This window comes from Diprion similis, chromosome 14 (assembly GCF_021155765.1).
Source record: "Diprion similis isolate iyDipSimi1 chromosome 14, iyDipSimi1.1, whole genome shotgun sequence".
Taxonomy (NCBI): domain Eukaryota; kingdom Metazoa; phylum Arthropoda; class Insecta; order Hymenoptera; family Diprionidae; genus Diprion; species Diprion similis.
In genome coordinates this window covers 9,449,297-9,466,288 of record NC_060118.1, presented here as the reverse complement: position 1 = coordinate 9,466,288, position 16,992 = coordinate 9,449,297, and the positions used below count along the sequence as shown (strand labels likewise).

Genomic DNA, 16,992 nt, shown 5'->3' with positions numbered 1-16,992 from the left:
CTGACGACGAGATAATAAGTTCATAAAGATATCTGCGAAATAAGTCCCCGCCCTGCTGGCCTCCGCAGCTTTTATACTGTTACTCGGCAAATCAAAATGCCTTAGCTAATCTGTCGAGATAGCCTCGCAATTACGCGACTGACAACAAATATAATTCACTACTAGATTAATTTCTTGAAGTACTCAGCATGATTCAACAATATTTGGATTATGTTTATGCCAAAATATTGTTTTTCACAACTCCTGATTTAAAAAAAATTTTACTCCATGTTCACGATCTCTGGTTTCGCGTTCAATTTAAGATAGGAAAAGATTTTAGACTGTTGTCCTTCGGCTGAAGATCAGTTCCTTATATCAGTAGTATCCCCACTTGAGTATTCGGTTGCTAGCCCGTTCTATCTGTAAAAAGATCACATGCTCATAATCACAGCCAGTTAAATAAAAATAGTCTTATCGTTAGTAAAAAGAATAAGAATGACGCACAACTTTACATATCTAGGTCCTTAAGGGGACGTTTACGGGAAAAAAATCGATCTTCGGAATTCTGCGTTTTTGTACACTTTCATCCCTCTTCTGAATGGTCCCGAATCAATTTGGGCTCTAAAAAATTTTTCTCTGGTCGAAAACCTTTAATTAAATTTCGAATGCCTTTTTCTTCACTTTTGATTTTTCAAATTTGCTCTCGGTGCATCACCCTGGTTACATTTAGATGAAAATCTAACGAGGTAAATTCACTTAAAAGAATGTAAGCAACGCATACCTGAAACCTCTAAATTTTTATTAAACTAGTTAAGCTACTGGATTATATGCGATTGAATCGCATTGATAGATGTGCAAAGTCGAACTTGACGTTCGGTTGAATAATGCTTCCGAATCGAGATCGTGAATTTGTTCATTTTCATCTTCATCCTCACATCATAAAATATTTAAATATTTTATAAATTGGATAATCGCAACGGCGTAAAAAGCAGAATCCCAAAAGGTCTCGCTCAAGATATCTGTCATGCTGTTGGACCGTACGAGAATAATTAGATGCCAAATTTTCGCTCAGTCATCATGCGTTGAACAAATCTGCGCTTCAGCAGTAGAATAATAACGGTAATATAGCTTCTACATCAATAATATATATCCAGCATGTAATTGTAACGACTTATATCGGTACCGCAAGAAATTTTCAAGGTGGACAAAAATACGATTTTTATACCTAAGGAAACAGAATTTGTGTCTAATAAATTCAATAAACAAAAAACAGTCTAGGACTCCGTTGAAGTAATTGGTATAGAAGATTATTTAGTTCGGATCAGCTTATTTATACTCTCGGTTCTCAATTTTCTCCAGTTTCTAAACAGTTATATTAAGTAAAGTTCGTTTCTCAATTTTCGTATTAATAAAAAAAAATAAAAAAATCTACAGTTCCTGCTTCGAGTTCGTTGCAGACATTTGCCGCATTCTCAATTATTTTTTGCCCACGTTATTATTAGTTTTTTTTATTTATTGTTGCTGAAAGCCCCGCAGGCACCATTCATCATTAACTTAATTCTTTATTGCATGCGAAATCTTCGTAGCCGGTGAATGCCGGAGGATGCCTCCTTTTAATGACCTTCGTTTACGAGAGAATATCCACGCCAAGTCGGATGTTTGCGTGAAAAAAAAGGAAAAAAGAAAGAAAGAATAAAAAAAAAAAAAACTTCCCTGAATTAGCGGGAATCAATCCTTCTATTATTTGGCCTGTCTTTGTAAATTATACGATGTAAATTTTCAATGTATTACATTTTGACTCGTCAGCGGAAAAACATATATCGCGTGACATTGTAGGATGCTTATTATATAAATACCTACACTGGTTATTATATAAATACATGGCGATGTTTTATGCGGAAGAGATCGTTCGAATATAATACGTTATATACATCTCATTCATACATATTAAACTAGCAGCTCGTCGCGGCTCCACCGGCGAATATTAACGTGGATTTTAATGTCAAACTGATCATGACCTTGGAAACAGTTGAACCCAACCTTCCTGTGTCTGTAAAAGTCTTATCAGCGTTCGCATAAACGTCGTCATCCCGTTCCGATTTGGCATAGAAATATTGAAAACTGTTGACCTGGTTTAAAACGAAATGTAGCCTGAAGTCAGAAAAAAACAGAGAAGCAAAAACTCTCGACCCCAAACGAATGTCGTATTCGAATGCGAGAAAAAGCCAATTATCAATTAATTAACCCACTTTGCCACGAGATCAGTGATCTCGACTCGCTCGAAATTCTTGGCCTCGTCCGTAACGAACGCGCAAAGTCTTTCCCAAGACTTCTTAACCGTAAATAACATCTGTTTTATCTTACTCGTGGTGAATGTCAAGGAGAATTTAGTCTCAAGGTATTCTCATCCAGCGTCGGGTAATGAAAGTGCGCAGATTCCTTTGTGAGAAGGACTAGTCGTTGGTATGACTTCAGGATCGTTGATCACGAGTGTAGGCCTGCGGAATACCTAAATAGACTCCATAAGCGTGAATTTTTTTGAATTTCGAATACACATCACGGATGAATTCACCTGTACGAACAGAAATGCGGAAGTGGTTTTTTATGGGTTCGAAGCAAAGTTGTGATTTTGACTTACAGTTTACCTTACCGATCGAGATGTGAACGACGTTTTTTAAGCTCCAATATTTGAAGGTCACATATTTCAAACAGATATATGTAAAAACAGCCAGTTCAACGGGAAGATACTTTAAGTACGGCACCATTATTTTACTATATTACTAACCTACGACTTCTGCAACATACAAATTCAAGATTGGAACTATTGCGTCCCAAGTGATGTTAGAACCCACTACTAGTGTTATCGAGCCGTTGATAAGATTTCGTAATCCTATGTCTGAATTCGATTGTCATCATTCAGGAATGTCACACAATCTGTTCGCTGTGAAAAGTTGACTCTGGCGTATCACACTAATTCGTACGTTTTTCTTACCTTCGTCGAAACACTTACAAAGTGCTGTTCTTGCCATTGAATGATGCAATATTTAAATACATAGTGCGATTTGAAGTGCACATTTAGTTAGTTGCTGACCGCCACGGTTTGTAACCGTTTCAATTCCTGAATTACAACTATGAAACTATACCCAGACAGCACTGTATCTTAAAGATGTCGAAAAGGTGTCTTTTGGAAGCCGTTTGTTTGATAAATCGAAAAGATATCTAACAGAAGTCTTTTAAAAAAAGACTCATCATAGTCGATTGACGGATGTCTATTTGCGGATTTCTTTTAGGTACTTGACGAAACATTATCTAAAAGATGTCTTTAACAGGATCAATTTTTTTCGCATCGGGGCCCGTAAATTCTAGTTACGCCACTGATTTTAGCTTGTATTACGAGACTATGTGTTATGTTTTGAATAACAGGTTTGAAATTTATTCTTCTTCCGGCGTGAAAAAATTTCGCATTATCGTGCGAGTCTATCGTAAACTTATAGCTTATGTAAGATTATACAGGCGCCGGTCAATTAACAGATATATTACTAAAAGTTTTTTCTTTTTTCACGAGTTTCTATTAAGATAAATAAATTTTGATTTCTATATATCGAATAATAACCAAAACTTTTCCTTATTACTTATAAAGTTTGTTTTTATCTTTTTTACATTGATAAATGACTTCAAGTTTTTGGTTGATAGTTAATATGTCTGCTTACTTAGAAGAAAAAGGAATACGTTTTCACCAAGATCTAATGAATTTTATCGTTATTCACGTTATCGCGGGCAGTATAATGAGAAAATGATAGGAGATTACGTTTGGGCTTTGATACGAGAAAGTCCAGACGAAAATAAAAAATGTACGAAAGATATTAATTTTCAAACTTTGTTTATCAATTCTTTTACATTTTTAGGTTATTATTAATTATTGGTTTTCAATAAACGTGATTCACGTGTGCTCATCGTTCTTCAATTCGGAGAATCATGCCACCCGCTGGTCCAATGGGGATGTTTCCTTTGTCAAGCACCATTGGTACTTTCAAACCCGGACCCGGTTTGAAACGATATTTGGAAAGCAGCTTGGCGAGGGCGACCTTCGTCTGGAGCAATCCGAACCTCATGCCTAAAACGAGGCCATAAATCGATCGACGCTTAACCTTACAGTCCAGGTCCAGTATAAGGTGGTAATCTGGCATCACAATGACTTGTTTAAATAATTTTTTTGCTATAGTACAATTTACTCAACAATTCCAAATTTTTCACATATCAAAGAGGAAGTTACAAAGTGAAACGGAAATTTTCTTCTTCGTTTTTGGGGGGTAAATCTCGCTGATATGGCCGCATGAAGTTACCCCTATTGGGTTCACATCTCAGTTTTAAAGTACCCGAAAATGAACACAGAGATTATCTAAAAGTAAACTTGTTTCTATCGCCTGAAGCAGAATTATGAAAATACCATTGCAAAAACAATGAAATGGCCGACTTTTGAAATTTTCGATCCTTTTTTCAGCTCAAATTGTTAGGCTCTCTGTTTTTTCGATCGAATTCGCATAATTCTGTCTCCCGCGACAGCGACAAGACATATACCTACTTTATAATAATCTCTTTTTTATCGGATGCTTTAAAGTCGAGATATCGTATCAGTCAAATTTAAATGTATGTAACTTCAGACGGCAGCCACACCAGCGAAATGGACTATAAAAAATGATCAAAAAAAATTTTCCGTAATACTTTATAAATTTCTCTTTTATGTGTAAAAAAATTGAAGTTACTAAATAAATTGTACCATATGAAAAAAAAAAATTATTTAAAACAGTCATTGAGATGCGAGACTACCCCCAATTCTGCAACTCACCGATGCAGTTTCTGGGCCCTTCGCCAAACGGCAGGTAATGGTACTGATGTCTGCTGGCTATATTTTCCTCAGTGAATCGTTCCGGGTCGAACTTTTCTGGTTCTGGAAATACGCCGGGGTCGCTGTGTATTCCATAAACCGGGATGATGATCGCGGTTCCTTTAGCAACGCGAAGACCAGTGCCAGGCAGATCAATTTCGTCCGTGCACTCCCTGTTCAGAATCGGGATAGCCGGGTACTTCCTTAGAGTTTCTGTCCAATGGATCGAGGATACATCATGAACCATTGCTTTGCGACATGAGACAGAGGACTATAAGTCCAGAAACTGAACTAACCGGATATGACCTTATCAAGATACGGCATCTCCTTGATACTGTCGTAAGATATGCTCCCAAACTCATTGGCAGCCAGAGCCTTGTTGATTTCGTCGGCTAATTTTTCCTGCATGTCCTGATGTAGCGCCAGCTCGTAGAGGCAGTTAGTGACCGTTGACGATGAGGTTTCAAACCCTGCTAACCAGAATACGAAGGCCTGCGCAGCTCCTTCGAGCATGGTTATTTTATTCCTGTCGATCCCTGTTAAAAATTACACGCAAATTACCAATTTTCCGGTCATAACAATGAGGCTAGATCGATGTTTCACCTGACAGTTGGGCACGCGTTTTCTCATCATTGTTGTCTATGTAACCCTTGTTCATGAGCTGCATTATCAGATCCAAAAAGTCTTTCCTGACGACATCGTTGGCGATCCTGTATTCCACAGTTTCAGTGAAAGCACTGATGAAGAATTTGCTAATATCCTTCTCAATGACTGGAATTTTAAACAGGTCCAGCCAGGTAGGAGCCAAAAGTAAAAGAAGATTCTTTAATGGATTTGGTTGGAAGAACTTTTGACCCCACTTTCGGAACTCTGCGTCAGGATTCTCGATGCTGTTCGCTTGAATGCCAAAGGCTACCGAAGCTATGACGTCAGTGGAGAACCTTGGATTGTTAATATTAGGTAAGAATGTCAGCGTTACTGTAAAGTCAGGAGCTTAGATTATACGTCAACAATCGTTAGACCAACCTCGCGACGAGATTCTTGATTTCGACCAACTCGCGATTTTTCGCTTTGTCAGTGATATATGCAGCCATTTTCTCGGAGCATTCTCCCATCGTGAAAAACATCTGTCTCATTTTACTCGAAGTAAATGTGGGGGAGAACTTGCTCCTCAAAAACCGCCATTTTTCACCGGGAACGGCAAACAAATGCGCCGACAAGGGATCGATCTTCTCGTTGCAATAGACACCACGGTCATGAAAATGCGCGAACTCTTTTGTGAGAACGAAGCGTATGAGGTTGGGATCGTTGACTACAAGTGCAGGTTTGTGCAACAAGTAGATACCAAATACGGGACTCTTCTTTTTACTGAAATACAGATCCCGAAACAATTCACCTGCAAAATAACACTAGATAAATATAGTTTTTCCCTCTAGCACGAATGGTGATCGTTCTCTAAAGGTTGCAGTAGTGTTCTTACCGATTGAAGACCGGCCCGAAAGTAATGGCCAAATGTTACCAAATGGAACAACCGGTTTGACATATTCAATGTTTTTTCTTTTCCAGTATCTCAAGGTGACGTACTTAAAATATGTGTACACGACGCAGATTATTGCAATTGCTATTCCAACGAATTCAACGACAAAGTACTTGGAGTGAGGTGACATGTTTCCTCTTATTTTTCACGAGTGCTAGTCGATGATGCGTGTTAAGAGGTTTTGTACAACTTCGCATCACGCAGTGCTTCAGGATTATTTACGTCTTACGATAAGTGGACTTCAATTGAGTGTTTGAAGAAACTGTTCATATCGGTCAAATGTTGTCTTTCACGAATATTGATTCGCGGCACTATAAAAATCACTAAACTGTAGATAGTCACAAAATTCACCCTATATATACTATGTGCCCCTACCACCTGAATGTGTGGTCACGTGCAGCGAAGTGAATATTTAATTGTGTGAATTCGAGATCTGTTGGTCCAACAACATTCAATTGAAACAACCTAAACATATTGTTAGACCAACAGATTTTGAATTGACAGAAATAAACATTTACTTCCTACCCTTGACCAGACATTTAATTTATTCTATCACTTTTTTCTCTAAGTGTACGAAATTTTTTCACTATATTTGTGCACACGCTCTGTAGTAAATTGGAAATAACAGAAGGATCGTTTAACAAATGATGTCTTGTTGAATTTTAAAGGACTAATATTTACATTAACTGAAGTTCTGAAAGTTCAATTCATTCTTAAATACTCAGATTTAAGCTATACATAATACTGAATATAGAGTTAAAGCATACGCTGTTCTTGTACAGATTCGCAAACAAAGTGATAGTTTGGCTGATTTTACACTCGCTAGCTATGTTTCGCTATACTGCATCTGTAATGACATCATCGTCGAATATCATTCGCAGCTCTGCAACTAATATCACTTCAACGTACAAAAATTTTTATTACTTAAGAAAACCGGGAAGGATGCGTTTCATTGTAAGTAAAAAGTCCAGCGAATAATTCGGAATATGCTCTCCAGTCGCCAAATCATTGAGTAATCGCAACTTTTTTGAACTTCGCATAACTACTTTAATCTATTGTGGATTCTTAAGCCATAATTGGAAGTGACGTAATAACTGACGTCACAGGCATGGGTGGGGACAATTATGAAAAATGAAATTGATTCGGTCCTGCCATCCATCTATGCCCTAGAATGATCTCAAAATTATTCTTCAAATTTCGTAATTCAGTAATTAAGAAAACCGTATTTTACCTAGTCGAAGAAATCATATACCGATAAGTAAGATCAACTCAGAGTACCTCAGCGGCTACTATCATTACTGACCGAGACCTACACGAATTCCTACCATCCAATAGCAATGATTACTCAACGTATTTACCGATTAAGTCGAACGTAGCCAAGCGTCGGTAACGAAGGTAGTAAGTCCGCGCGCTTATCGTGGTGATTTTTAACTAACAGTTGGTAGTCATGTTGGGTTGCAAGTTATTCCCGCCTATGACGTAACAGCCTAATCGAGTTGCCAGTTTCTCCCTAGAGTTTCTCCTCACGTAACAGCGTAATCTGCGATCAATAGATTCGGTATATTCACTATATTCCCATCTTGATACCCCGGAGCCGCAGTAGCGCCAGGCAAGGCACATTCAGAGGATTCAGTGCAATTGTAATTAGGGACGGAGGCACATTGCGACGATGTGTTGTGCGGTCGGGTCTGGCGCATCGAGAATTGGTGAAACGTGAACGCCGAGTGATAAATAAATAAGATAAAAACCGAGCCCAAGCAGCGAGCCGTAAAGCAGGTCGATTCGCGCGATTCGATAATCGTCTGCAATTGCGTAAAAAGCGGTGTAAAAAAGCAGACGGAATAGCTCGGTTCAGGGTCGAGGCACGATCATAGATGTGTAGCGGTGTATAGAGTGTGATACTTATACCCTGGCACACAGCAATGCGAAATGTCAAACGCTGATGCATGATTAAAGAACCTTGCGTCGATGACCTAAGACATTCATGAGCCACGAATAATCGTTCGGAATCTCGCGAATAAAGCCAGGATTTATGATCTAACCGAGGTTCGATTCACCCACGTGCATTATCATCGGCCTGTTACAGCTAATACATGACATTCTACTTGCCTGCCCCTACACCTGTCCCAGTATTGGTCATAATATTCCGGGAAATGAACGGGCTCAAATTTATCCTAGAATATTATTAACAGACGGTGGAGAGCGGTGATTCACTTTTATGAATCGATCTCGAACACTACAGTTGTAAGAAATATTTTCAACGCTTTAGTAGAGAGGTATTAAAAGCGAAGAAAGTATGAGCTCCGTGTGGAAGAGACTTCAAAGGGTTAACAAAAGAGCCGCCAAGTTTCAGTTCACCGTATCTTATCACGAAGTAAATTTGGAAACTACGTCAAAATGGTAAGAGAGAGAGAGAGAAACACATATTTGCATCTGCATCGGCAGCAGCTGAAATTTGATATCCCACTCTCCCGTGCTTTTGGGATAATTTTATCACGTATATACATTTCAATTTTTATTAATATTTTCGACCTTGTGCATGTCACCCGTTCCTACGGTCATTCGTGGATTTACGCATTTATATTCTTTTTTCTCTTTCCTTTCCTCAACTTTTTGCGGACTATGACTCCGTTCCATGACTTGCACGATTAATTACACAAGTCCACACTGACAACTCGTTGCATGAAGTGTTTCTGAATCTAGAGTCAAAAAGGCACACGTCTGTTATTCTTTCTACACTTGTTTTGCCCTGTTTATCATGAATCAGTTTTATCGTACGACGGACATCTTTGGTGCATGGAAGGAGTAATTTTAATTTCACATTAGGGAAATTCCGTCCAGTTGATAAGGAATCTTAATGACGCAAGCCAAGGTATAAATAAACAGCTCTATGTCTGTTTCCTGTTTGTGACTTCTCAACTTGATAACATTTTCATTTATTTCAAATCCAACTTATTATTATTGTATTTAAGTTAGTAACGTTACCGTACAGATTCACGCTTAGATGAAATTTTAATAATGAAACAACACTGTAATCATATTTTGCAATCTTAGTTCCTTCAAAGTCATTGTCAAAATAAGAAAGTAGTGACTTTTTCCCAATTTTGCATTACGATATTGTTCTAATTTCAACTGTTTTTATTATTGACAGTACGTTAAGACGTGCTTAATTTTATGAAGGGTCAATTACTAAGACACTTCTGAGTTACCGAAATCTGTTTAAATTTGAGGAGAAAACATGGAGAGTCAAGCATGTCAATATTTGCTAGTATTGATCACTTGCCATGATATCTCAAGTCAATTCAATATACATACCTCTAATAGAAGAATTAACAAACCGAGCAAGCAATAGAGCTTGAAGATCATGAGAATTTACTGGAAAATAAAGTTTCCAACAATAACAATCTTGCAAATCTTATCTCTTACTTTTACGATAAATTAAAAGTTTCCTTCTAAATAGCCTGAGGAAGTATTTTATCATTCTTTCATTTATCAGCGAGCGGAGTTAGCTCATAAAGAATCAGATAACATACCAACAAATGACATAAAGTATTCTTTGAATATACTGACGTTAACTTCATATATTCTTTCGAAGAAATAAAAGCTTCTGTTTTCTATTTACCCTGATCCTACAATTAATACTTTGAATTAAAAGATCAATCTCAGTCATCAACGCCAACAATGTACAAAAATTAAAAGATTGTGGCTGAAATTTCGATCCATTACACAGACTAAATCAACGTTTTCCCAACGCCATTCCAAGTATATTCTAAAAGTTGGATACAACAAATTTAACTCGGGATGTAGAACTTCGAGTTTAATGTTTTTTCTTTATATTTTAATTGTTTACATTTACGTCTGTTGCAGGACGCCGAATAAGTTGAGCGTTGTGTGGACCAGGCGGAGTAGAAGAGTCAGTTCTGAGCCTCTGCAATGGGAACCAACCCTCAGCGATCCCCTGAAGGGAAACATCAGCTGGGCTGTACCAGACAATCACATAGTTTCCGTTACCCTATTCAAGGACCCCCGAACTCACGAACTGGAAGACAAAGAGTGGACTTTTGTCATCGAAGATGTAAGACAAAATTTTCAAAAATCCCTCATCCACGGTATTACTTTCCCTATAAAGTGTATATACGAACATAAACGTAGTTTTATTTTGGATGAAAATTTGTTTGTTGAAATCAAAGCTGATTAAAAAGTTAAAGTATGGGAAACTTTGGTCTTGTATTATTCTTGCTGTAAAATCGATAACCACTTCTCAAATATCTAATTTTTATGCATGTGAATTCAGGTTTCAACAACAGGAAAACGGCGACACGTCGCAGCGACAAGTATAAATATGAAAAAATATGCTTCCCTTGAATCGAGTCAGCAGCAACTAAAATTAGAGCTGAAACCAACATCGAAAAAAATTGTCAGCGCTACATTGGAGTGCACTTTGTCATGCGTATTTCTCAGGGAGGGAAAGGCGACGTAAGAAATTTGCTCATTTGATACAACTTGACTGTTGAATGTTCAAAATTATCCTGACAGAATGATGCTTCCTCATTTAATAGGGACGAGGACATGCAGAGCATGGCCAGTTTGATGTCGGTGAACAATAACAGCGACATCGCTCCGTTGGACGATTTTGACAATGAGGATATCCCTGAAGACGTTGAGGAGATTGGCGGGAAATCTCTGGAAGAGGTTCTCGACATTTCGGCGCAGTTGGATCTACTCACTAACAGCTTAACGGAGAGTGAAATTGCCAGCACACCGATAAGCAGTAATTGAATCGAACAGTTTCTAATCGACTACAATTGATTTAAAGCCCCTTTGAATGAACTCTCTGAAATACCGTATGATTAAATCTGTAGTGGAATGATGCGGATATATTCAAACAGCAAATAATGTTTGTGATAAATGACTAACAATATTTCCTTTGTTTTTGATCAATCAGTTGCTAGCTTGTCAAAGGATGAGACAACACCAGTGAATGACAACAACAATCCGTTTGCAAGAGACATCGCTCAGATGGGAAGCGGCGGTGATGATAAAGTAGAAAAATCTCCATCCAAAGATAACGTTGCAATAGAGAACGAGTAAGTGTCTGCTCCATGAGATAAACATTTTAGTTGTTTATAAAAATGGAAATACCCGACCGTTTTCCGTCCAAGGATAAAAATATCTACTTGACTTCTTAGCAAAAACGTTGAACAATCCTCGGTGAGACTATCGCTACAGCCACTGGATTTGAAAAAGGGGATTTCGGACGTCGTTCCAAGGTTTCGGGAGACAACGCCTGGTCAAGACCTCCTCGAATGGTGCAAAGACGTGACAAAAAATTACCCAGGAGTAAAAGTTACCAACCTCACCACTTCCTGGCGCAACGGCATGGCTTTCTGTGCTATTATCCATCATTTTAGACCTGATTTAATGTTAGCTAATTTCTGGATAAATCTTGTCATACATTTTACCCTCAAACTGATGAAATGACACACCTTTGTTTTATTTTCCCTTACAGAGATGTTGATACTTTATTGCTGCACGATGTCAAGGGCAATTGCAAGAAAGCTTTTGACGCTGGGGAAGCGTTAGGCATACCCCGAGTGATAGAGCCGGCTGATATGGAGATTTTAACTGTACCTGACAAACTGGCCGTCATGACGTACTTGTACCAACTCAGGGCTCACTTTACCGGACACGAGCTTGAGGTTTGTGAAAAAATTCATTCCGCCAACAGACGAATTTCACCTAGTTTAGAATAATCTAAACATTTTCTCTATTACAGGTACAACAAATTGGCAAAACAACTGATGAATCTTCTTACATGATCGGTAGATTCAATACAGACAACAACACTGATGTTACGGTACAACTGTTTGGTCAGGAGATAATAAATTTACGTAAAAAGGAGCAGAGCGAACAAAGGAATAACAAGACCGACGTTAACAGAAGGTGAGGGAATTCAAAGTTCCTTATCATTTTAATTTAATTTTTTTTGTCATGGCAAGAAATCTGGTATAATTCAAATCTGATTTACCTCGCAGATCAAATCCGTTCGACTTAAAACGTGACGAAAGCGGTATAGACAGTCTTAAGAACAAACTACACCTCAGTCTCAATACCGATCTTACGGATCACGATCAGCACGGCAAAGATAAATCACCCTCAAGCGTGAAGGATGTTAAGGACATAATTTTGGCGGGTTCAAAAAGTTTTTTGGGCAAAGTTCTGTCGCCCACGAAAGAAAAGCATGCGGCAAGAGAAAAGGTGCGTTTTAAGATAGTCTATTTTTTTCTCAGGCCCAATCATAAGACTTGGTAAATTTCCTTTTCCTCGAAATTCGTTGAACCATACAAATGACAATAAAATATTTCCTCTGATCATTTGAATTCCGATCGATTAGACAGTTGTCTGTTACTTGATTTTATATTTTATTTCAGAGTAAATCACCGTCTAGAACCGGACAAATAACTCAACCACAACCACCGCAGCAGCAGCAGAGGCCAGTTTTAATGACACGCAGACAGCTAACGGATCCCTTCGGTTCCGATGATGAGGAAGAGCTTCAAGTTGTCCAGGATAAATCGTCGCAATCGATTTCGATAGCAAAATCACAGTCCTCTGCGCGAGACACTGTTAGTGTGCTTAATTTTGTGTAATTAGCAAAGCCTTTCACGTTAACGTATAGGAATCTTCCATTATATGGAAAAGAAAGGAAGGGTTCATCCTTCGTCAATAACCGGTGTAACGATAAAGATCACAATTCATTTCAGGACTCGTTGCATTCGGTTGACAGAAGCAGCCGAGGGAGTTCGGAATGCCGTGGCATATCTCCAACTTCTACTGACCCACGACTACCGCATGTAATTATTGATTATTTAGCGATAGAATCTATGGTATGAAAATGGGAATGCATCAGTTAATCTGTGTTTCTCTGCTCAGCCTCTTGTCACTCGACATGATGAGCTTAAGGAAAGAGCTAGACAACTTTTGGAGCAGGCAAGAAACCAAGCCAAGCAACCTGCAACTAATTCCGCTGCCACCAGTCCGGTTGAGGTTGGTAAAGAAATGTACTTGTGTATTAAAGTACAGCGTCAAAGTATCACTGAATATCACGAGAATGAAATGACTCATGTTATGCACCTACTTTCAGGGGCAAAGTGACGCTGAGCGGCAGCTTCAGCTGCGCGAAAGAGCCCGGCGATTGATAGCTGAAGCCAGAATGGGAGCAGCGGTAAATACTAGTCAAATCGGTGATGAAAATTCTACCGAAACAAGGACCATCGACGATCAAAACAACAGTCCACGTCGCAGCACTACTCCTTCTACACCTTCAACTCCTGGAGACAGATTGAGCATTAAGGTACTGCAAATATTTTTATGATTTTAAATGAAGTTCTAGTTGGCGAGTTAATGCAGCTAAGCATTGAAAGGAAATAGATTATGATTTTGCAACTTTAGAGTCAGACTGAATTATTGGGTTTGCAAAATAGGAGTATATTTCGCATCTACTTATGTTTTACTGAATTACAGATAATTCTGAAGTTTCGATACAGTCTCATGCTCATGGTTTTTAACTGTGAAATTTTGTGAAACAATTTTATGAAACAAATATTTTAAATTTTTGTAAATTGAAGTCATTGAAATACTGCGCTTCGAATCACTTGGTCCTTCCAATTTCAGTCTGAACACAATGGTAATGTTCCTACAAGTGCAACAGGGGCAACAGACGGAGAAAAAAAATCGCCGCTATCGTCATTCTCGAAAATTATGGACAGAATATCGCCGGAGAATACTAGTCCTGATGGTAGCATCTATTCAACTCGCGGGGTATGTAGCTCATTAATATTGTCAATGAAGCTACTATTGAGACTTGGTGTTGGTTGAAATTCACCGGCTCTTTACCTGACGTATTCAATGTTTATTCTAACGCAGTTTGGAAAGGACATGACAACGTACATCCAAAACGAGTTGGAGGCTCTCGAGAGAGAACAGAATCAGATAGACGTACAGGCTGGAAAGTTGGAAAAGCAGCTTAGAGCGGCGATGGAAAGCGATAATGAAGAAGAAACGGAAAGATTGATGTCTCTCTGGTTCACTCTAGTCAACAAGAAGAATGCTCTTCTTAGAAGGCAGATGCAACTGAATATTTTGTAAGCACAGACGAAGGGTAGAAGCGTAACGCATTTATACGTATCCTGATTCACGTTCGATTCAATATTTATAGTTTTTTATTTTCATTTTTCTTTTCATGCAGAGAAAAAGAGGATGATTTGGAACGTCGTTCAGAACTGTTGAATCGAGAACTTCGCAGCATCCTGGACGTTTGTGATTGGCAAAAAACGCCGGAGCAAAAGATTCGTGAAAATCTTCTTTTGGAGGAATTGGTATCGATTGTAAATAAGAGAGACGAACTGGTGCATCACCTTGATAACCAGGAACGAGCGTAAGTACCTTTAATATTACGTTTCACTGGATATAATTTTCTGCCATTTCGTGGCAAAGATTCACGTATGCAATATTATTTCAAGCATCTTGAAATAATAAGACAATTGACCTGATTATTTCTTATTAAAAAAAATTTCCATAACTTTATACCTTAGTCTCCAGAGTTATTGATACCGGACAATCAAGAAAATTACTACATGTCGTAATATTTATTTTTAACATTTGTGTTGTATTTTTTCTCATCGTAGCATTGAGGATGACGATGAGATTGAGCGTGATCTTTCACGAGCTGGATTGGCTCAACGTAACAGAAACTGCATCGTCCAGTGAGAATGCCTTTACTGCTCATCAAAAATTATTTCAAGGATGACGATACGTTATGTGGTCGAGGTTAGTAGTAGGTAGTTTTAATTCAGTTAATTTTATAGACATTGCTGTGACGTTGCTAGTTTTTACGTTGCAGAGATTTCCCACAGATTATATCTTCTGTATATTAAAATTTTTTTACTTGAACAAACAAGCTCTTACACATGAATCGAATTTTTTGTTAAGGTACGTCCAGTGTTGCTGTGGAGCTGCCAAAGAATGAATACACAGTTAATCTGTCCTAATCAGCCTATTGATAATATAATATATGACATTAGAAATTAAAAAAAAAAAAAGAAAATTAAAACAAGAGTTAGTAACTAATTTACAATTATACGTATAGGTTACACCTGTACCATAGATTCGTTTATTGATATCTTCAATGCGTGTAAATTTCAAAGATTGACAAATTCCTAAATAGAAAGTTTTATTATCATATTAACGTATCATTGGTTTATTATTACAGTTTAAAAATCTTTGAAATTGAATAGTCTATTTGCTGAAAAAAATTTATCGGTTTGCCCAACACCCCAATTCATGTTTGCAATCTAATCTACAACTCGTAAACATGAAGAACAAGAGAAAAAGCAATTTAGTGATTAATTGTAATAGTTGGCTACTGAATTATAAATAATTTATGTTTATTAAGTTTAGATCTATGGCATAAGTAGCTGTTAATCCTTAATCGTTTGAAATTTTGAAGGTTGTCTTTTCGTGTGTGCTGCATTCTTGTTTATACGCTCGTTTTTCTCTCTAGTTACTTATTGTTATTGTTACTCAGTCTTTTTTTATATTATTAAAAAAATATCAGAAGCATACTCAAGTACGGTGCCATAGTATATAATGTATTATACATACATACATACATACATACGTAAGTCGATTAGTCTTTTCTTTTTCTCTTTTTTTTTTTTATTACTTTTTACTCTGATTCATCTATAATACTATTCCAATATTTGAGTCGATGTCTTGAATACCATATTTCTCATCAGTTACTCAATATCTCATTAGAACAAAAGGCTATCTTATATTATGTACAGATCATCGTCGTGGTCTTCTAGAAATAATGCTGACAGGAAGAAGGAGCAAAAAAATAAGAAATATTTACGAAAAAAAGAAAAATTTATTCGGTTTTTGAATACCATATTATTTACATGGAATAACGACGCAACTCTGTTACATAGGTATTATACTGCTTACTACTTATATACATAAATAAATGATGAGCTTTAAATTAGCGGTGCTCTGTTATTAAGGGCATACTTTTAAACGTCGTTACGACGATATTTCAATTGACTGGTAAAATAGCGAATATAAATGATGCAAGGCAGAACCAAATATATGGTAAATATGACAAACAAATGTCGAAAGAAAAGTTTTGAAAAGCGAAGAAAAATAACAAACACGTACAATCAATTACAGTCACGCTTCATTATTTGAAACGGAGAAAGAATACCTATATATTAAACGAATATCTTGGCAATCATAGTTTCAGAAAATATTTATTAACATTGTGTATTGTACATATGAAATAGTAGAATAATTATAATTGACTACAGTTTTTTCTAACAAAGATTACATCATGTATTTTAAACTATTTCTCAATTTATTGATGAAATCAAAAATTGAACAACAATTTTTATCTCTTCATTATTCATGCAATCACTAGTGACACCGGTTCTAAAAGTACGCGACATGCCTACATACTATTTAAATGTGAATGGATTTACTTACTGAATTAAAAATTGAACGAATTGGAACATATGTTGTTGGGATGTTTATGTGG

General features: G+C 37.3%; 2 protein-coding genes across 2 annotated transcripts; one reads left to right on the top strand and one right to left on the bottom strand.

The window, feature by feature from the left end:
• Window positions 1-3,929: 3,929 nt before the first annotated feature.
• Window positions 3,930-6,541, bottom strand: LOC124414546 (probable cytochrome P450 6a14). The gene is made up of 6 exons (XM_046895511.1): window positions 6,345-6,541; window positions 5,891-6,260; window positions 5,468-5,805; window positions 5,161-5,400; window positions 4,826-5,077; window positions 3,930-4,093 (listed from the first exon to the last, which is right to left on the bottom strand). Exons 1-6 carry the CDS (start codon window positions 6,529-6,531, stop codon window positions 3,930-3,932), a joined length of 1,551 nt encoding a protein of 516 aa, XP_046751467.1. The 5' UTR covers window positions 6,532-6,541.
• Window positions 6,542-8,007: 1,466 nt separating this feature from the next.
• On the top strand, window positions 8,008-15,782 carry LOC124414539 (EH domain-binding protein 1). The gene is made up of 18 exons (XM_046895501.1): window positions 8,008-8,801; window positions 10,269-10,476; window positions 10,696-10,877; window positions 10,961-11,172; window positions 11,347-11,488; window positions 11,591-11,824; window positions 11,911-12,100; window positions 12,178-12,344; window positions 12,437-12,659; window positions 12,833-13,027; window positions 13,166-13,255; window positions 13,335-13,448; window positions 13,546-13,755; window positions 14,076-14,222; window positions 14,328-14,545; window positions 14,650-14,838; window positions 15,089-15,230; window positions 15,393-15,782. Exons 1-17 carry the CDS (start codon window positions 8,698-8,700, stop codon window positions 15,168-15,170), a joined length of 2,907 nt encoding a protein of 968 aa, XP_046751457.1. The 5' UTR covers window positions 8,008-8,697; the 3' UTR covers window positions 15,171-15,230; window positions 15,393-15,782.
• The last annotated feature ends 1,210 nt before the right edge of the window (window positions 15,783-16,992 follow it).